General features: G+C 37.6%; 1 protein-coding gene across 2 annotated transcripts; it reads right to left on the bottom strand.

Annotated features, from left to right (window-relative positions):
• Window positions 1-915: 915 nt before the first annotated feature.
• oma1 (OMA1 zinc metallopeptidase) lies at window positions 916-20982 on the bottom strand. 2 transcript variants are annotated; one of them, XM_065257319.2, is made up of 8 exons: window positions 20324-20982; window positions 19581-19809; window positions 18905-19078; window positions 18548-18655; window positions 16153-16281; window positions 13448-13522; window positions 9653-9802; window positions 916-1723 (listed from the first exon to the last, which is right to left on the bottom strand). In XM_065257319.2, exons 1-8 carry the CDS (start codon window positions 20710-20712, stop codon window positions 1481-1483), a joined length of 1497 nt encoding a protein of 498 aa, XP_065113391.1. In that variant the 5' UTR covers window positions 20713-20982; the 3' UTR covers window positions 916-1480. The 2 variants fall into 2 exon arrangements, with proteins under 2 accessions (XP_065113391.1, XP_065113392.1); XM_065257320.1 differs by having other exon boundaries at window positions 20328-20521.
• Between the last annotated feature and the right edge of the window lie 503 nt (window positions 20983-21485).

Here is a 21485-nt window from a genome sequence, read left to right on the forward strand (position 1 = left end):
AACGGCCGGTTTGGACTACAGCCCTCTACTTTAATGATGTCAGTAGAACACCACGAACCACTCGGTGAGTAGCACAGTTTTGAAAATGAATGTTAAGTGTTGTTTTAATGACATGTTTGTGCATGACCCTTGACTTCTATTCTGAAGCAGTCAAGAGATGCTTCTAAACGGGTCAAAAACTCAAGACACGACCCATTGTCAAAATTTCAGTGTCCATCACTGTAGTTCATCCAAAACAAACCAGAAATGAGACTCAAAGTGTTAAATACCCGAATTATCCTTTAACACTAAACTCTGATTACACATGAGATTAAGCGAGTATCTGGCAAACGTGAGCATAAACCCTTTAGATGCGTCTGCAGCAGGCTCGTATTTTGACATCACACATGATGCACATAAGTTCACATGACGCGGCAAACACATATTTTCAAATGACGAGCCACACATATAACAGGCTACATACATGTTGTGACGAGCATCGCATCGTGCGCCCTCGAAAAAGAAATCACTGGCCGCCACTGAATACTACAATAGTATTTTTTTTTAATCTTTTATAAATTTTAATTTATAAAAGAGACTATAATTTTTCCTATATGGAATGCAAAAACTTTGAAGCTCAGTATCTCAAAACTACTTGAAATGGAAAAAGAACCTTAAAATTCCCCGGTTCATTTTCTCTGGAGTTCAATAAACCTAAAAACAAGTATTACAGTCTGGTGTTTTGCTTGCTAAACACTGGCTAAACTGATAAAACCTCCATTTCATTTAAATTGCATTATATCCTTAAACAAATATTAGTCTCTTTGATACACTTCAGTGGTACTGATGTGCCCTTACAGGGTACTGCACTTTAGTAAAGCCTTATGGATGCACAATAAAATTCCATTAAGTACAGAAAAACGCTGGAGACACAAAGGGTGTAAACACAATTCTTTATGCCACGATTACATTCACGTCTCTTGCATAGAGGACACGCTTTTCAAGAACGCTACTGTTGGGCTCATCCGGGTCCAGCTGTCACTGTTAATAAATCCTTTAAATAATGTAGAGAGCCCAAATCACAGCGCAGTTCTGAACACAGCGGCACAAACAGCTACGCAGCACTTACATCACGTCCGGGAACCTATAGTAGAGCCGAATCTTTGATGAATAATGCACACCGCTACCCATCTTCATAGGGGTCTTACGCTAATAACATAATTAAAACTAATCAAAACCCCATTTGGAAAGCCTTCGTTATTCATAGGCTCGCACCTACAGTGGATGTTAAGAGGAGGGGCGTGAAGTCAAAGTTCGACATATGTATGCCCACTCGTTTCGACTCATCGACTAACATCACAGCAGCAAACTCGTGGGAATCCAAGTGACAACAAACGCAACTGATCAATCCGGTGACGCGCTCGGCCTTGTTCAAAGCTGCTGGAGAGGAAAGCGGGAACTACAAAGGAAAGCTCGAATCTGTGCCTGTCGGTCTTGTTTACTAAGCGGAGTTTTGTGGCAGTGCGGACGAAGCCAGCAGCCCCCCTAGCGGAGCACCCTGAGCTGGGACAGGAGGGGTTTGAGGAAGGGGTAGCATTCTCCCTTTTTCATTATTTTCCTCTTTCTCCATCACCTCTTGCTTCTTGGCGTTTTCCAAAATCAATCGAACGCTCTTGGAGAAAATAACACGGGGGTCCGCTGCTGGTAGGGTGGGACAGTCGCAGCGTCCACGGAGCTCCAGAGCCTAAAACAACAAAGAGAAGTGTGCAGATTAGAGAGGATGGATATGAGCTGACATTTTCGACCCAACAATCACAAAGGCTTAAAAGGGAAGGACGGAGAAGGTGGTGGATTGATGGATGAGTGGAAACAAAAAGCCTATACAGCATTAGTTATTCAAAAAGACCAAAAGGCCATCTACATATACAGACGTTTTACAAAGACTGATTTGACATAAACGAGACACCCATTGCTCCCTGTCTGTGAACTCTGAACTTTAACCCCTCACCTCCATTTGGGGTGATGGAGAAACAGTCCTCATAACGTCAGATCAATAATTGCTCTTGAAAGATGAACTCAAAGACCAGGAACAGACTAAACGGAAAGCATTTTTTAGCTCGATTACTATTCAGAACCATCAGCCCAAGGGAGATCACATCAGAATCGGTTGCTAAACACACGCCAGCAATTTAAACCAGAAAAAAATGGAAGATTTAAGCAACACCGCTATGTTTGAGTATTAGACCATTAGGGAGACTCTTAAATATAAACGACACTTGATAAAAGAGTGGATGGATGGACCAAAGCTTATTGAGAACTATTACCCAGGAGGAACACATCGGTTGCATAGTTAGGGCCAATCTGACACAGAATAATCTTTTAAAAAGCATATTGATTCTTCAGACAGAAAATCACGGACGAAGAGAAACCGACCAAATGAACCAGCTGTTATAGGCATATTAGGTTATGAACAATGTCAAATTTTGGGGGGGTGTTCAAGACAAATGGATGAGCAGTTCCCAGACGATTCAAAGACAACAGCAAACACACACAACATTAGGGCTGGTTCACTTTTTGCTCCTATTCTATTAGGCCTAGTATAGGCAAAGTCCCTTTAAGGAAGTAGCCCCACTAGGAGGCCACGTTTGCAATGCCTCCAAGCAGTTATCTCAGTCATGCAAGACTAAACTCCTACCTACATGAATGTGGAACGAATAATATCTCTAAAATCACAAGCTAAAATCATAGTTAAAGAGATAGTCGCCTCAAAAATGTCATCATGTGCAAACACCTCACGCGACTCTATAGAGCCCTTCCCATATCGTCAGTCTTTATTGATTGATGATTGCTTCTTTTGACTGGAAGGCGGGACTTATTCATAATAACAGGAGTGCTCAATTTTGCTATATCCAATATCTTTGGTATAGCCTGCTTAGACATAAACTGACCAATCAGTGTTTTTATCAAATGCCATTTAGGGACAGGTACATCTGAAACAGATAATGCAATAATAGACAGATGTGATATATAATATACAAAATACTTATTGATTATACAATGTGCTGCTGTATAGCTCAGTGGTAGAGCATTGCGCTGGCAGCAAATCCTTATATGCTAATAAAAAAAACTTAATACACACAAAGATGCTTTAAATAAAAGCGTCTGACGAATGCATGTAAATGTGTTGATTATTTAACAGAAAGACACGCTGTAAAATATTTGTTTTTTCAACTTAGAAAAGTTACCAGTTTGCCTTAAATTTTGCTTTAATTCAACTTAAAAAATATTAGTTGACACAACTTTTTAGAGTCAAATAATATTTTTAAGTTAAATTAACTCAAAATGTTAAGACACCACTAAAGTGTTAACAATTGAAGTAATTTTTTAAGTAAGGGATAATGTAGAGGCAGCCGGTAGTTATCGGGAAATAAGCCAGGACAGTGTGATCAGGACATGACGCAAAGCGGAGGGTCTTGTATCACACTGAAGGGGCTTATTTAGCGATAACTACCGGCTGCCTCTACATTATCCCGCTTATTACACGGCTACTTGCCACATAAGAAAAAAACTGGACATGAAAATGAATTTGAAACATTTTATTGGCATATTTGTTTTAAATTAACATTTTTATCCTTCCGCGAAACTTTGCACAGACGAATAAAATGATCGTAATACCTTATTAAGATCCTCTGCTTCATACTTGTCTGTCTCCATTTTTTCTCTTTTAGCCAGTCTTTGAGAAGTTTTAATGCCCATTCTGTATTTTTTTGTGTGTTGGCTTCGTAGCTGTCATGCTCTATTTTGTCAAGTTCAGTCTCAGTAAGCTCTCTGTGTCTTGTCGTTGTTCGATCCACTGTTTAAATGTTTTGTTTATTTCCGTACATGTTAAAATTAATGTCAAAATTTTCCATTCTTAATGGTGGTTGTCCAGTGTTTGTCACAAGATGGCGCCAAACCGTAATCTTTATTGGCGCGGAGCGATTTTAATCGTACAAGTAGTACCGACTATGCGTTATTACTTTGGAGCAGTTATTATTTGAAAAGAACGAACCTGCAAATGTCTCAACTGACCAATCAGAATCAAGCATTCCCGAGAGCCATGTAATCAGTTGATCTAACTTTTTACAGTGTAGTTCTATACCCGAAAATCCTCATAATATTAACCTGCTAACATTTAAACACAATTATATTCTCTCCTGAGTGCTGACAAGGGATTTTTGTTTATTCACCATTCAAGTAGATAGGAGATGTGCTTACAATGCTTTTAATAGCTGCACAGGGACATTACCAAGATTGCCACAGTGTAAAACGACTTAAATGGACTCTGCGGTGTAATCAGAGAATTCTGCATCCTCCAAAATGTTCACTTCGATTCATGTAATAAACAGCACAAGACATAAGGGTGTGCACACTGCACTATGATAACTGTCATCAGTTAGAACATGCAAGATTACTTTCTATTGGTTTGAGTTGAGAAGGGCAAGCATAGAGAGAGATGGAGGGCATTTTAAAGTAACTTCCCGAAGGAGTGATAGCCTTCACTTATTAGTGCCAGAACAAAAACAAAGACATGCATTACAGTTGATGAACAATTAGTGCCTTGACCATCTGTTCCTTCAGTGTTTGCAATGGTAAGCAAGCAGGACTCGGTTAACCTCAGAGTTTTTGATCAAGGTTACAGGAATAGTTTATCCAAAAATGAAAATTCGCCTTCATCTTCGTCATTATAAACCTATTTCACATACATCCAAAGGAGAACACCAAAGGAGATATTTAGCAGAAATACAATGAAAGTGGATGGTGACTGGGGCATGAAAGCTCCAAGTATCATAAACGCATCAAAAAAGCAGTCGATATTTTCTCACTCTCATGTTGTTACAAACACAACATCAATTTCTGTCTTTTGATGAACACACAGGAAGATATTTCTTTGAATGTTTGTAACCAAACCAATCAGAGACCCCATTGACTTCAATAGTATTCTTTATTCCTACTAAGGAAGTCAATGGGGCCTCTGATCGGTAAACATTCCTCAAAATATCTTCCTGTCTGTTCATCAGAACAAAGAAATTAATACAGATTATGAAACTTTATCCTAGATTTCAAATACAGGGTCACAATTAATTTCTGGTTGGATGTATGGTCCCTGCACGACACTGAAATCCATACTAATTCACATTCACCTCTCCGCCGCTGTTTCACGCTGCTTCCAGCACTTTGCATTGTATATTTAGACAGCCATTTTGTGGAGCCGCTGGTGTGTGACGGGTAAGAGAACATGCTTGTGTATATGGCTCCCTACACAGCTCTAGTCTTACATCAGCTTTATTTTACCCTGCATCTTACCCTGTCATACACTAATACAAATATTCAGTATGTATTTACACCTTTATGCATCTGGCTGATGCTTTCTGATCCAAGGTGACTTGCAATGCATTCAAACAATACTTGACTATCATCATTTATCAAAATATATTATTATGTGTTCATCAGAATAAAAAACTCATACAAGCTTTGAACAACATCAGGGTGAGTAAATGATGACTATTTTTGGTTGAACAAACCCTTTAAAGTGATACTCCAGCCCAAATATGAAAATTATCCCATGATTTACTCACCCTCAAGTAATCAGAGATACAAATTTCCATAATCTTTTAGATGGACACATTTGGAGTTATCTTAGTAAGTGTCCACATTTTATTACGGTAGCAAAACAGGAATCAGGGAACGATTTCTAATTTTGAAGCCCAAAAAGTACACCCATCCTTTATAGAAGTAAGCTCCAAGGGGTTAATAAAAGTCTTCTGCTGGCAATCAGGCAATTTTGTAAGAAAAATATCCATAATTTAAATTTGATAAACTATATTAACTAGCTTATGGTAACGACGCCATCTTGGCCTAACAGGATTCATGAGAGTAACTGCGCAACGTACCCATGGCAACGAATGCACATTACGCTAAACTCTCTCCATGACTCTTTTACTGCAATACTTATTAAAGAGCACCTATTGTCCAATTCACGTTTTTACATTTCCTTTGGTGTGTAAGTGTGTATTAGTACATGTTAATGACATGCAAAAGATACAAACCCCAAAGTAAAGATGACGTGAGTTATCATCTCAAACGTAAATCTCTTTTCTTGGACTACAACAAACACACGGATTGTAGGCAACAGTTTACTTCCTGGGATTGATGATGTAGACACGATCGACATTATCATAATTCCTCCTGCTTCGGACTCACAGCCTGTAAGTTAGCGTCACATTCCGGCTGACGTCAAAGGTATTCAGGCCAATCACAACGTACAGATTAGTTGGCCAATAAGGGACACATAGCTTTTTAAATCCATTCGTTTTAGGAAGAGAGTGAAATCTGGAGCTAGAAAAATGTACGGTATTTAGAAAATAATGTGTTTTTTTTAACCATAAACCACGTAAACACATTATATTATATCAAATACACAAAATAACATTTTTAGCAATGAAATAGGTGCTCGTTAACATGGTCAAATTATATGAAGGGAACTATGATTGAATCCTTTATGAAGCTCAATTCATGCATAATACTTAAAAGCCTTTAAATGTGCGTTACGCTTTAAAGCACCACATTCCAACTCACAGTAAATTATTTAGTCTCAGTCACTTATGAAGACTCTCCCTGGTGGTTGCTTGTGATTGGTTAACTTCTCCACCTGATCAAAGGACTTTGCCAATTATAGTTCTTCGACGGCCCTGCTTCTTATGGATTTTCAAGGTTTTTCATAAACCGCGTGTTTTCTCTGACCCTGCCCGCAGAAGAGCATTTATCATTTCCATACCAAACGTGGTCTGAGGCATGTGTGCAGACGGCTGGCTTTCTCTAGACCAGAGGGGTCTCCAGACGTCTTGTTAGCTCTGGTGTAGTCTGGATTTCAGACACGGCTTTGAGCTTTGCTGTTTGTTTCTGATGGCCACTCTGTTTAAATCAAAAGTACAGTGCACCTAGGACATATTTAGCAATTTAAATATAAGAATCCTGGCCTCTTTTTTTACATAGACCTTGTGAGTTAGTAGTACTCGAGGGAATAATGCTTAAAAAAAACTGAACGACGGACTTCCAAGGTATAAAATAAAAAAGTTCAAAAACAGTTCATTTTGCCAGGACTATTATTCATCTTATGCTAAAGTAGAAAGATGTATTAACGGGATAGTTTAGACAAAAATGAAAATTACCAGTAAAGACCGTGCATTCACAAGAGATTCTGTTTCCAGTGTATGACATACGAGATGTAGTGGAGATGAGACAAAAGAGACGAAACACGGAACAAACACTCTTGTGAACACATGCTACAGAAAGTTAATCATATATAATTTAAATATTTATATTTCTTTTGTGCACTAATTGCCCTATATTAACCCCCTGTGGGTTACGTCTGTGATTTGAAAAAAAAACACACACACACACACAAAATGACCGATTTTCAATATAAAAAGTGATTGTGGACAGGTTTTTTAAAAATCTTTTTTCACAGTCCTGGGCATGCCAAAGATTGATAAAAACATTGGCCTTGATGCATTGTTCGTTTTTGTGCCACCTCCGTTTTTATTTTTTCTCCTTTATTTGCTATTCATGGCTGTTTTGCCCCATTGACTTCCATATATTAAAACAACATTTTCTGATTGCAAAGCCATGACACCATATAATCGTGAATTCTTGATTGTTGATGGTTTTTCCTTTTGCAAAAAGGTAAAATTTGGCATTTTTAATGTTGATCAACATGTGGCACCATTAACCCTTTAGTAGGCCTGTGCAAAAACAAAGCTTCATTTCTGGTTTGTACATCGAGTTATATGGATTATAACAGCATGCTGTGTGTGTTTCACATTGTTTATACAGGGGTATCCAAAATTTTGAGATCATAATAAACTGGAATTTAAAATCAAGCTAAAAGTGCGTATAAACACTGTTTTAGGGTTTTCTTTAAAGACCAAGATGTAAATTAAATATTTGGATTCTGATATTTAAGATGCACTGCGTATAGGTCACTAATCAAATGCGAGCAACCTTCTTGTACAAAAGGTCAGATTTTATTGCATCCACTGAAGCACATAAGCTGCTCATTGGAACATTGTCGTATCATGCTGGGATTTAGCAAAAACTTGCAGAGTCCACACCAGCACTAGCAAAAGAGTAACGTACCGAACCAAACATTACTACAGTATAAGAACGTTTATATTTATTCTTTAATCACTCTTTTCATTCAGTTTGTTATGCAGAGAAATTATCTTTAATTATTTTAAATGACAAAAACCAACATTCAAACCAACACTATGTAACATCAGCTCACAGTTCCCCCACATGGTTTATAAGTGCAATTTTCTGTTACCAATGTTGTAATACTGTCGTTGTATATGCAATGTTGATTCCAAACCGAGGCTGTGAGCGATGGGCATCCAGAGCATGCGCTTTAAACCTAATGTTATTTATCAGGATGCTGGTCTTTCAGCCATCAAAACACAGAAAATACATTGTTTTACAAATTTTCACAGGACAAAGAATCTCAAATAATATGAATTGTTAAAATTAGAAGGGACATGTGACCTAATTTGAGATAAGAATAGAGAATTGTGTACATAATATCTGTTTTGGATATTAGCCTGTTGGCTAATCGCTAATAAAAAAAACTGTTTTTAACGTATTCATTTGTTTTTTGTTAGCTATACGATTGTTATGTACTAAGTTATAGGACTATATTAGTGTTTTAAAAAAAAGCAAGCATGCTTACAACATTAGAAATCAGTGAGTAGCCAACAGGGTAATAACAAAACAGATTTTATGTACACATTGCGTTGCATCTCAAAATTACATCATGTCTCTTCGAATTTTAACAATCCATGATTTCTGAGGTTCTTTTCCTATGGAAATTTGTAAAATTATGTATTTTTGTGTTTTGATGGCTGAATGATCAGCATCCCGGTATGAAACGACAGGTTTAAAGCACATGTGAATGGGGCTTGAGGTCAAAAAACTACACAGTGATGATTTAAACCCAATTATGGGTAAAATTATTGATCAAAAGATGTTGAGATGGGTGCTGATGGCTTCCTTATAAAAAATGTGCAGATGCTTACATCCAAAGCAACTTACAAGTGTATCCATTTTTGTCAATATATGTGTTCCCTGATTATCAAATCCACAACCTTTGGTTTGCTAAAGCAATGCTCTACCAAGTGAGCTATATGAAGATTTTAAATTTTATATTGGACCGTTTTGCCATCTTTTTATAGATGGGGAGGACATTTTGGGGAAAGATGAAAACAGAGAATATAGATTCTCTGATTTTAATATTCAACTTCAACAGAAAATGTCTGAATAGATTCATAATGTGTGTGCACAGATGTGAATATTATCTGTTCTTCGCCTCCCATCCTAAAGAAGCCATCTTTTGAGCTGCTTCAATAAAAAAGGTCAGGATACCCCCAATAGTTAACCAGCAGTTATATTTATATGGATTCCATGTCTGCAAAACGGGAAAAAAAATCTATAAAAATATCGATATCAAATCAAAAAACGAATCGAATAAATAGGAATCTAATCAAATCTCCAAATTGGTCACAATACCCAGCCCTAACGGTTAAACGTGTATGTCTAAAAATGTCTCTAATGATGTGTGTTCTTTCCATGTGTGTTTTACCTCAGGGACGAGGCGGTCCAGCTGTCTGACACGGTTTTGGTGGGAGGGGTGTGTGGACAGCCACTCTGGGATGGTGGGCTCTCCTCTCAACTGTTCAGAGATCTCCATCTGCTGCCAAAACACCGGGCCCGCCCTCACATCAGCGCACGCCTAACAGACAGATAAACCTCAATAAATACAGTTGCAGAAAAGGTTTGCTTGTATGTAAAAACCCTGCCATCATCAAAGGAACAGAATGGAGCGTTGACACGCAGACCCGCAGGATCCTCTGAGCCCTGGACATAATCATTAACTGAAACTGTATCCGGGAGCAGACTGCATGACTCATGACTAGACTAGCTGTCCTCGCACCGCTACCGCAGCAACGTGCCAGTGTCCTTCACCGGGCAGGATCTGAGCCCATTTACCAGCAGCGGGAGTTCTGTTATTACTACTAATAAGAGATGGAAGGGAATCGGCTATGTTTCTATTTAATGGTGCCAAGTACGGGAGCAGAAAACATGCTGACAGGATGAGCACTATACTGTGAATCAGACTTTTTTTGTAAAGCATTTAGCAAAACCACAATGCCATCTAGAGGTAATGTTTGATACAGCAACTTTAAAATGTCTAGTGCTCCACTACTACATAGGGTTTAACCTATGAATTTTCTAGTTATAAGCAGTTGCATATATTTGAAGTGAATTGAAGGTGAAGTGTCAGAATTCCCATCTTACAGCCAAAGTAATTCTGCTGATGATTTGTGGTTGCAGTTCAAAGTCTCCAATAAAGCTGAAGAAAAACTGAGAGTGCACTGGCGTCCAACTAAAGGATTGGTTTTCTTTTTTTTTTAAGTAGAAAAATGCAGTTTGGAAAAATGCCTATTTTATATATAAACTGTCATGATTTCTACAATGTTGTTGTTTTTCTACAATGCCCCATGTCTTTTTGAAAATAAATCTTTAATAAAGCTCTCATGCATTTCTAGGCTTTCCATGACCCTGAAGCCCAAAGTATCCCCACCTAAAGCAGAATGCAGTAATCTAAATATGCAGAGGACCGTGTGTAGATTGTTAGCAGCATCTAGTGGTTAGACTGTGAATTGCAACAAACCACTCAGTCCACAGCTCAAGGGCTCGTTATAGTCGTGCGTAGGTCCTACGGCGTAGCCGCGACGGCGTAGGTTCCGCGTCGGTTTTCATATATACTTTTGCGTCGTCCTCCAAGTTAACCCACAAACGAAGAAGAAACAGCAACTTGTTGTGTATGTTTTGAGAAGACCAGCAATGATGGAAGTAAATAAACAGCGACTTTTGTTGCAGTTTGAGTTAAATCACTCCTCAACTTGGCTCATCTTTGTTTTCACCGTCACAAACGGAAATACCTATGACGCAGGTTTTTTTACCTGACGGGAGGGGTTCTGGTGGACCAATCACAGCGCTTGCGGTCCGCGTAGATCTGACGCGCTGTTAAAATTTTTGCGAGGTGCGCGTCAGGCTACGCACAGGCTACGGATAACCTACGCCGTAGACCTACGCACGACTATAAATCGGGCTTCACTCCTCCCTTTTGAACGCAATGAGATGCTATGGTAGCTGCCACAGGACAACATGTTGTCGTCTGAGACAACATAGTAACAAAACTAGCTCTTTAGACCTGTTTGTCCATTTTGGGCTACTGTAGAAACATGTCGGCACAAAATAGGACTTTCATGTAAGGGGACCCGCAATGTATGTAGATAAAAACAGCTCATTCTAAGGTAATAAAAACGATAGCATTCATTGTGTAAAGTCTTTATACACCACTGATAATATAGTTATGTTTATTATATTGCATTTCTGTAAAGAGATCATCCTAATAGTTACACAGTGCACCTTTAAGTAGGGCTGGGTAAAAATATTGATTCTAAGACTTTAATCGATGTTCAAATTAAAAAACAATATAAATTTGGGAAATCCCTAAATCAATTCTTACAGTGCATGCTTTAGAAGATGTGAAAATAATCTGTACTTCAGCTCTCCTCCTAAAGATGTTTCGAGTTGCCTCACTTAAAACAAAACGGACAAAAAAGACAAGAGCATTATTGCAGACGGTCACTGTAACAACGCCGGCAAAATTAAAGTCTGATGTGTGGAAGTATTTCATGTTCAAATGCAATAGCGATAAAGATGAGGTTGACAAATGTTTTTGAATATGCAGTCCAGACAAGCTTTATGGGCCTGTTTTAAATATGTTATGAATTTTGAAAACTGTTTTATTTCTTAAACATGTTTCAAGTTGTTAATGAATTTCACTGTTGCACTTTTTTTTTATGTAAGTTATCTGCATTGATCAGTTTGCGCACCATGTGTGCACTGTATGCACATAATTATGATATCTTGTTACAGTGTTTGTTACTCAAAGTGAATAATTGACCCTTTGCTAAGCCACGCCCAAAAAATGCCACAGGCCAATCGTGGTTTAGTAACCCTAAGGTGCGGGGGGTCTGACAAGCTTTTGAGCAATGGAAACATTCTGAAGCATTGTGAAGTTAATATGGATTGTGTAAATCTGATACCTGGCATCCTAAGAGTTTGGACGGGGTGGTGGATTTTTTCCCTTCCCGAAACTTAAAAGCCAAGTGTAGAAATGTCGGACATGGATAAAGCAGTGTGGAACTCTCAACTAAATATCGACTGGATTAACAAAAACACCTAGCAAGCTAATTTAGCACATCATTGCTTGGAAATAATGTTGGTTCTTTGTTCCCAATGCACATATTTAAACGTAAAATAAGATGTTTAAAGGTGAGACAGAGGCTGACTGACATACTTTAAAAAATATATTTTAGCATTTTGTTTATAGTCTTTTTAATGTTTTAATGAAATACTGATATTTAATCTGAAAACTAAATCCAACCTAAACCATTTAAATAAGAATTGAATCAAATAGTCAAATTTGTTGTAATACCCAGCCCTAAGTGTACCATCATAAACATAATGATGAAACATAACAGCATTTTCTTTCAAAGCACTTGGCATCCATTTTTCATTGGATGTCAAATATAAATGGTTGACTCAAAGCCACGGTGCAGTTTACCTATAAACTGCTTAAAAATAGCTGTCTTTTAAGCCCGGGATACACGGCACAATTATTGGCTGTCCCAGACGAAAGATTGTGGAACAATCGTCGCAATTTCTGTGATCGTGGCTCTTCATCGGTGGTCCTATGTCGTACAGTGAGAGAGGTTCAAAGATGGCCGTTTACCCGGTCTTGCGTCCAAAGATAGCCTACGATAGTTTTCTGACAATGTGAGAAATTCAGCATGATCACCGCACAGTGTGTTTGCTGTTACGACCTGCATACTGGTAATTGTTTACCATTAGCGCATGCGACATTGCTCTAACGTGTGACGCAGCGGTCGAAGCTTTGTGACATCATCGTACAGTCTACATGCTTGTCGTACCCAATTGTAAACAATCCATGTGGCACACTGTAATAAGGTGTATTCCGGGCTTTAAAGGCACAAATTTCACCTTTAAAGTATAATCATTGCAACGGCATTTCCCAGATCAACTTGATTTGATGCTTGAGAATTATTCCTCAAAGACAAATTGGTGGTTTTTAGTTACTAGCCGATATCTTTAACCATGACATTTTATTAACAAGTTTATACCAGAAACCTCCCCCACCCATTTATGATCATTTAGTACTACTTGCTTAGTATGTAAAGTAAGTAATACTGTCTCTTACATCAATCACTAAATCTGATTAGAGTCAGAATTTGAATGATCTGATTATGTTTCACTAACTGTGTAAGATAATATCTAATGGTACCTTGGCAGCCAACTGCAGGCCAACCTGGTCCGCCTCTGCCTCCAGTTTACGACTGAATGGCCTGTCAAATAAGAACTAAAGCACAGACAGACAAACAGAGAAAATGAGAGAGAGAGAGAGAGAGAGAGAGAGAGAGAGAGAGAGAGAGAGAGAGAGAGAGAGAGAGAGAGAGAGAGAGAGAGAGAGAGAGAGAGAGAGAGAGAGAGAGAGAGAGAGAGAGAGAGAGAGAGAGAGAGAGAGAGAGAGAGAGAGAGAGAGAGAGAGAGAGAGAGAGTCAGTAAATGAGCCATTCTAACAAAGCACACAGCAGTTACATTGGGTAATCGGAAGAAAATGGACAAAACAAAAAAAAAAGATACATTCAACCATATTTGGAGAGCAAAACGACTCTGAGATAAAAAGCCAAACCATTAAAATGTAATTTATTTTGAATGTAATGGGGAAAGAAGGCGAAAAGCGAGAAAAAAGGGATGAGAATATCCACATAAAAGGCAGAACAAAAAGACTACAAAGTATCTAGGAAGGAAAACAACAAAAGTGCTATAAAACTAAAAGCGCCCCTTTGTTTTACGCCACACAGAAATTCAGAAAATGCTAATTCAATATCCATTCACAACACAAACATACGTAGCTGAAATGAATTTTAACTAACCTCAAATTGAGGAAACCAAACAAGATAGGATCTCCTCTGAGCTACTGTTATTGTTTTAAAATGGTGGCGAGAGAGCACTTGAGAAGGTTTCTATGAGCTTTTGTGGAGAAATATAACTTGTTTAAATGGTCCTTTAGGTGAATTTATAATCAGTTTTGAAAGAGTGTTTGCATCGCTAATGGCCTAACACAACCTAAACTAATATTATAAACATCTAGCATTTAATTCTTAAACACAATTTATACACTTTATTTATACTTTCAACTTTATATAGTATAACAAATGAAATTCATTTACGTGGTTATGAATAACATCATTTTCCTTAAAGTGCATTGGTCCCTTGTAGTATTTTGCAGTCTTTCGTGGAAATGTTCATACAGTATCACCTGTCAACCTTTTATCGCTTAACAGAATACAGAGTTTTGTTCAATTTTAAACCTTTCCTTGATCAAATTATTATATTAGGATGGATGGATGGAAGTATAAATAAATTTGGCTAAGTTAACTTCCAGTCTGTGCTTGTTGTTTGTCATTCTTTCACTTGCGTTTCCCAAAAATGCACTTAAATATAACTGCATGCAGCGTGCTTTAAAGGGACACAAGGCAGCATTTTTATGTTAATAAATCATCTTCGTAAGTCGGTATATGGTTAAATGACTCATTACATGACGAATGAAGACTCTCTCGCCCGCCCCTACCGTCTGTAGGAAGAATACCCCACTTGCAAGTTCGCTGTATCCGACCCGGTGTCCTTCAGTCTCGTATAGTCTTAGATATAGAACGCATTTACTCCCAGACACTAGGGGGAGCTAGTAGAGAAATAATACTCAGACTTGCCTTGTGTGCCTTTAAGTGCTACCAGTCGCTATTCGTTTGTTAGGTGAAATGTCACCTATAGAATGCTAGTGGTAGCAGACGGTTGTTTTTTATGTTTAAAAAAGTATTATTATCATTATCGGATATCGGATTTATAATATCGGATTGACCAATAAACGTCGCCATCTTGTGGCCGTTTTGAGAATTGCGCACTGGACGCCACTGCGTCATAGCATCTGATGAGAGGAGATAACAACAACAACAACAACAGCCTGCACAGCAAATATGACGCGACTTCCTTAAAGGCACTTTGGGTATACTTACTTTGCTTTAATTGCACAGATGAGGTGTGTTATAAATGTCTGACGTGCAATGCATTCAGCTTGGCTAAGTAATATAGAGACGAACTCACGTAAGTTAACCTGATCCATCAAATCCTGTCTCAATAACGACGTAGCTTTACATAAATAAAACAGCCATGAATTACAGGAATTAAAAACGCTGAATTAAATTTGTTTTTCTGTTATTTTTGCTTATTAGTGGCCTCGTAAAATCATGTTCATATTGCTGTTTACTTACCAGGTTAAAGGCTGAAGCACAGCCACCACATGTAGCTAACTTTTAACAAGATTTATCGTAAGTTTAAGTTATTTTAACATTTACCAGATAAACATTATTTTGCTAAAAACATCTAAATAAATTCTTTGATTATTAATGAATTATTTATTACCTCCACGAGCTGTTGCAGTTTGATACATTTAATGCATGGTTAAATGCATACATAACCAGCGCTTTGTCAACATTCATTTTATGAGCTATAAAAACAAAATATTCATTATTCTGATATAAAATACCAGTTAAGAAATTCAATTACATACTGTATAAGTTGTTTTGTTTGTTATTTCCTGACTTTCCTGTATTACTCCAGTAATATTATTCATTAAATTAAAATTATTCTCTACTCTTTCAGACCCATTTATTGCATTGTATGCAAAGAGGGAGCGTTGTTATTATTATAAGGGTTTGTTTAGTTTAGTGTTGTAGTAATTGTGTCAAAAACAGTAGTATAACAGTAAATCAAATTCAGCATATCGGTTATCGGGCACATAAGCACCCAAATATTTGGTATCTTTTTTTAAATCAGTATCGTTTGATCTCTATACATTATGCACACTGATTTTTGCCTACTACAAAGTATAGGTCCAAAGGGGTAAACGTGTAATAGGTCAAAGGTTACCTGGACGAGTTTGGTTTGAATCCACTGGCCCAGCACAGCCAGACTGTCACGAGGACAGATTGCCCAGATCGCAGTTAGCAGGATGAGAGACAAGAGCTCCACCACATGAGACAAACTGGCCTGCTCTGCCTGAGAGAAAGAGAGAGGGAGAGAAAGAGAGAGGAGAGAGCGAGACTCAATTACTCAAGTAATCTTTGCTTAAAACAGCAGAAATTCATTATAGGTTTTTTGTCTTCGTTGATTTCATTGTTTATCTACTATGCTAATTTGTTTGCATTTGGTGTTGTTAAGAGACCTAGCCGTTCACATTTTGACAGCATGCCAAATTAGAAACAACACAGAAAACAAACAAAAAAGCAATTTAACAGACATAATAAATCACACTAAATTATAATTACAACACAGTTTTTTCACTGATGAGGACAAAGAACGTGACAAAAAACATGTTGATGAAGGGCAGACGGGAAGGCAGATGATTACAGCTGTGCATTTCATAGTCATACAAACAGAGTTGTGTGTGTGATGATGTTAAAAGATGTTAAAGATGTTATTTTGAATGCAGACGTCGTTCACGGCCTTTTGTTTTGTATGACGGAAAATGTTAACGCCAACTATCTTAAGCCCCGTTCAGACTGCCAGCAACTAGCAGTAGAGCGACATCATCTCATTAATTTCAATGGAAGCTTTCCGACTTCTGGCGTTCTACAGTTAATTATCCTAAAATATTTTTCACATCTGATTTACTGTCTGTTAATAAAGAAAAATATCTCATGTAAACTGCAGTTACTTTCAGAGAAGTTGGTCAGTTTCCAAATAAGTAGTACTTAATAAAAATATTGAAATAAAATAAATAAAAATAATATGGATTCATCTTTTTTATTACAAAGTAACAGACGTTAGTCGAAACAGGAGCAGCAGATTCGGAGTGTTATTCTCTTCTTATTAGTTTTTTTTTAAACACGCACTGTTTAGGCTTATATAAGACCAATGCAATAAAATGTTATTCGATGAGGACATAAACAGTAGTTTACTATAATACTTTCACAAATTTGTGTATTTCTTCGTTTCAGCCAAAAAAACGCGCACAATCGAAGCGCTGTGCCAGGAACAGTACGTCAAGTTTTCAAGTTCAATGCAGACGTCCAGTCCAACAAAGTGAATCTAATCATAATATAGCGAGTAAAAAGATCACTTCAAGAATAAAAACACGTCATTTAGTTTTGTTGTAAAAACAGTGCAAACAGAAAAAGAAAAGCCAATCTTTATTATAAAAGCAGACTTTCTTTAATCCACAGAAATACTATACACTCTTCCAGCCTACGATGAAATCATTATCTATATTTGCATCATATTCTCTTAATATTTGTTTTTAACAATGTACTGTGCTGCCGCACCTCGAAATAAACATGTCAATTAACGGGAACTGAATTATTGGTGAAACAAATTAAATTTGGGGTGGCCAGTCAGTGCGACCCCGGACACCATTCTGGAACCACCTGTGCGTCCCGTGCTTTTACAGGTGCACTGAAAGTCCAGATTTTTTAAACAGTTATTATTTTGAGAAGTGGATCCTTTAGGAAAATTAACCATGATTGGCAGATTACCGATTACTATAGTACTATAAACAAAGTAGCCTATGGGGATGTGCACACCAAAGCTTTTAAATGCGGCTGAAACGCCAGACGGATTTTACGCGTGGGAATTGGTTTTTGTGAGTGTATATTTATACTTTGTGCATGTAAATTAGGTTTTATGCATGTGAAACTGGCATTTGTGCATCGTGTCTTACACATGAATAATTAATCAGGCTAAAATCGCTCTGTAGTTTCCTGCCATGTCAGCTGATGTGCTAAACTTTCTATTGCTCTGCCCTCACCAGACCCAAAACCAAGTGCTGATGCAACAGCTCTGAAATTAAAACGTCTGTTTAAACTGAACACCTTAAAAGCCCTAAGAGAAACTCAGACAAGCCGTCGCCATCTCTTAATTTAATTCACAAAAAGAGATGAAAGCCAAACATGACACATACAACAGCGAGATAAAACTATAAAAATTGAATCTAATGAACAGTGTTTTACTTCCATGAAAAAGCTTAGACCATTAATCAACGCTTAAAACTATTACAAAAAGAAAAGGCACTTTGAGGGCCCAACAATCATCTGACATAGTACTGCATTGCTGATCATGTGATGCTTACATTCATTTAAATGAACCCTAGGGAACAGCTAACCTCAAACATTAAAATGAAAAACTTTCTAGATATTATGTTCTTGGCTACTTTACTTTCGACATAATTAATTAGACTGAACTGAAATAAGAAATTCGATGCAAAAGGCTTGAATCACAAAAAACAGAGACAAATTATAGCATATGTGCAGATGTGTGACGGACTTACCGCATGACCAATCAAAGCGTGAGCCATCTCATGCCCTAGTATAAAGGTCAGCTGATGGACGTCTGCTACAGCTTCCAGCATTGCTGTAAAAATAAATACCTCTCCATTCTGAAACACAAACACACACACATTAGTGTTTCATGATTTATTTTCTTATATGTACTAAAAAACATTTTTCTCAGTCTTTATGTAATTTATGTAGTCTAATCTTTGTCATACAGATAAATGCATCAACATGTGACTGTATACCTTTACAAGTAAGGAGGAAATGAGAATGAGCAAAAATCATATTTAATCCTGCAAAATACTTTATACAGGTGATTCACACAAAACCTCTGCTGGTCAGATATGACTCACAGGCAAAACAAAAGCGTTGACAGTGGGCCCATCAACCACATGGACAGTCCAGGAGACAGAAGAAATCTCAGCAATGTCCTGGTTCCTCTGCGCTATATGTTGAACCACTTGCTCAACCACCTGATGCCTGGGATCTGATGCAGGAAGCAGAGACTCCTTAAACTCCTCCATATACTGAAAGAGAAAGATTAACAAAAAAAGACATATGAGATTAAATGTAAATGAGTTAAATGAAAGTTCTTTCATATTTCACAGTATACCGTAGTACATCAAAAACATCTCAAACTTAGAATTTGAATGAAACATGACATATGAAATGATACAATGTGGTGCTGTTGGTTAGTAGCCTTATTATTTTGAGGTTTAATAACACAGAATTTAACAGAATTTAATAAATTAACATTTATTTTAATGCAACATTCCATGCATTTATGCAAAGAAGGCAATCCCAGAATGCACTTCAACAAACTTATAATTCAATTTGTAATGTAATTTTTTATTAAAATGTTTTGTGCTATGCATTTTAATGCTTAAGATTATCGGAATATTAGCATACCACCATGCTTATTTCAAATTCAATGGATTCAATTGTGAATTTGAACTTGCCATTTTAAGCCGTTTCAACTAATAATGTGCAGTAGACATGATTAAAATATCTCCAGCACTGAGGTCATACCCCATCTGAAGTGAACTGAGCCAGCTCCAGGAAGTTCTCCCTGCTGAACACCAGCAGTCTGCTCCTGCCAGTAACTGGAGATTCATCCAGGTGTGTAAGAAAGAAAAGCGAGATGAAGAACATAAATCCTGCCCCAGCTCCTGCCAAGTGCCATCGCCGACGCCTCATCCATTCACGAAACAACTGCTTTTTATTGGCTGGCAAAGCCAACCACCACTTTCTAATGCTCCTGAAGATAGAGAGAAAAAAATAGGAACACTTGTTAAATCATTGGAGTCTTGGATTTTAAAAGAATAGTTCGTCCACAAATTTAATAATAAACCCCCACACACACAAAAATAGCACAGTATTAATAACATCAAACTCTCCTTACACATATATGGAGCAAATGCCATGATGACGTCATGCATGGCGTATCATCCATTTATGTAGGCTTACTGACATACTAATATATGTGCTTGTTACATATTTAGCACAAAATGTATCTTTTTTTTCAATCTACTTTTTACAAAGCAATAAATACAATGGGTTTTAGTCATCAAAACGCATTTTGAGAAGATTATGTGCTGCGCAACTGAAACCATTCAACCTTAATGTTAAAATGTAAGTTAGTTACTATTTCCATTTATTAACTAATAATAACGCCAAACTACACCAATAAAAGCTGTGCAATGGCTAGGATTCTTAAAAAAGTCAAAGTAAAATTATATTTTAATGATATTTCGAGTTATTTATTTTCTCACCTGCCTAGTATGATTGCCACGAGCTTCTGTATGGGCTTTAACACCAGCCATATGACAGGCGCAGGTAAAGCTTTTAACCTGCCGGAAGTGTGAAACTCGCGTGTGGGTTGAATTATCACCGGGACTGCTTGAATTGGAGATTTGAATTCAGTGCCGAGTCGTCGTGACCTTGACGTCAGACTGAGGGATTTAGGGAATAAAGATCCTCTTACAGAGAAAGAGAAGTATGTCCTGGTCAGATCCGTAGGAGCAGAGTCAGAGAGTGATTTGTACGTGTAAAGTTTTTTCTGGTCCCTCCATCTGACCACTGAATTAAATATTCGGCATCGATTTAAAGTTGTTAAAATGGACACGTTGCGTTTGAACAGGCAAATACCTATAAGGTCCATGTTTTATAAAACACGTTTACATCCAACTTTACCAAAGTCATCACCCTAATGTCAGTTGTTATGGGTCCATTGCTGGTTTAACATTCAGTCCATATATCCATACAACAGCTACAATAATCGAGTGGTGATAAACTTCAGCAGGGCATCCAGATTCCAGAACAGTGTCAGTGTCGCTTGATGTTCATTGTGGCATGTCATTGGTTATTCTAAAACAGTTTATCTGTCAGTTCAGAGAACTTCTGTATTGATGCCCTCGAAACTCTCCTCGGGTCGCTTTGCTTGGGTTCTGACTAGAAGGGATACAGCTACGGCCATATCTCGCGAGATGTTGGGTTTGAGAATAGAATTAGAATAAAACCAAGCGGTTCTGGCTACACATCATACAGCTAGTGCATATATTCAGTGAAATGTTGGGTTTAGGGTTAGGTTTGGGGGTAGGGTTATAATAAAAACAGCGTTAATTCGACGAGATTTCACGAGATTAGGGGAGTAGCTGTATCCCTTCTAGCCACAGCCGGTCGCTTGGTGTACTTCTCTGTTACATCTAAAACAATCCCCTGGCAAACAACACTTGAACATTAGTTCCGCCCGTTTGTGAGACAACGTACCTACAATAACCAATTATCAAATTTCTAATCTAGAATATTAATACAAGACTTAGTTTTTTTTACAGTTTTTCCTAAATGCTTGGCACATTTTTCGAAACAGTCTTAATATTCAAACTGTAAGTGCAAGTGCAAATGTCACAGTTGTTTGCTGGAACTTCAAGCTTT

This window comes from Paramisgurnus dabryanus, chromosome 12 (assembly GCF_030506205.2).
Source record: "Paramisgurnus dabryanus chromosome 12, PD_genome_1.1, whole genome shotgun sequence".
Classification (NCBI taxonomy): Eukaryota; Metazoa; Chordata; class Actinopteri; order Cypriniformes; family Cobitidae; genus Paramisgurnus; species Paramisgurnus dabryanus.

Excerpts from the sequence above, each read along its gene's own strand:
- oma1 (XM_065257319.2), bottom strand. The coding sequence starts at position 20,712 with ATGGACCTTATAGGTATTTGCCTGTTCAAACGCAACGTGTCCATTTTA. Across the intron at positions 18,656-18,904 it reads TCAACGCTTTTGTTTTGCCT|AATGGAGAGGTATTTATTTT; the intron begins GTGAGTCATATC and ends TTTGTGTTTCAG. Across the intron at positions 1,724-9,652 it reads TGGACCGCCTCGTCCCTGAG|GCTCTGGAGCTCCGTGGACG; the intron begins GTAAAACACACA and ends TTGTTGTTTTAG.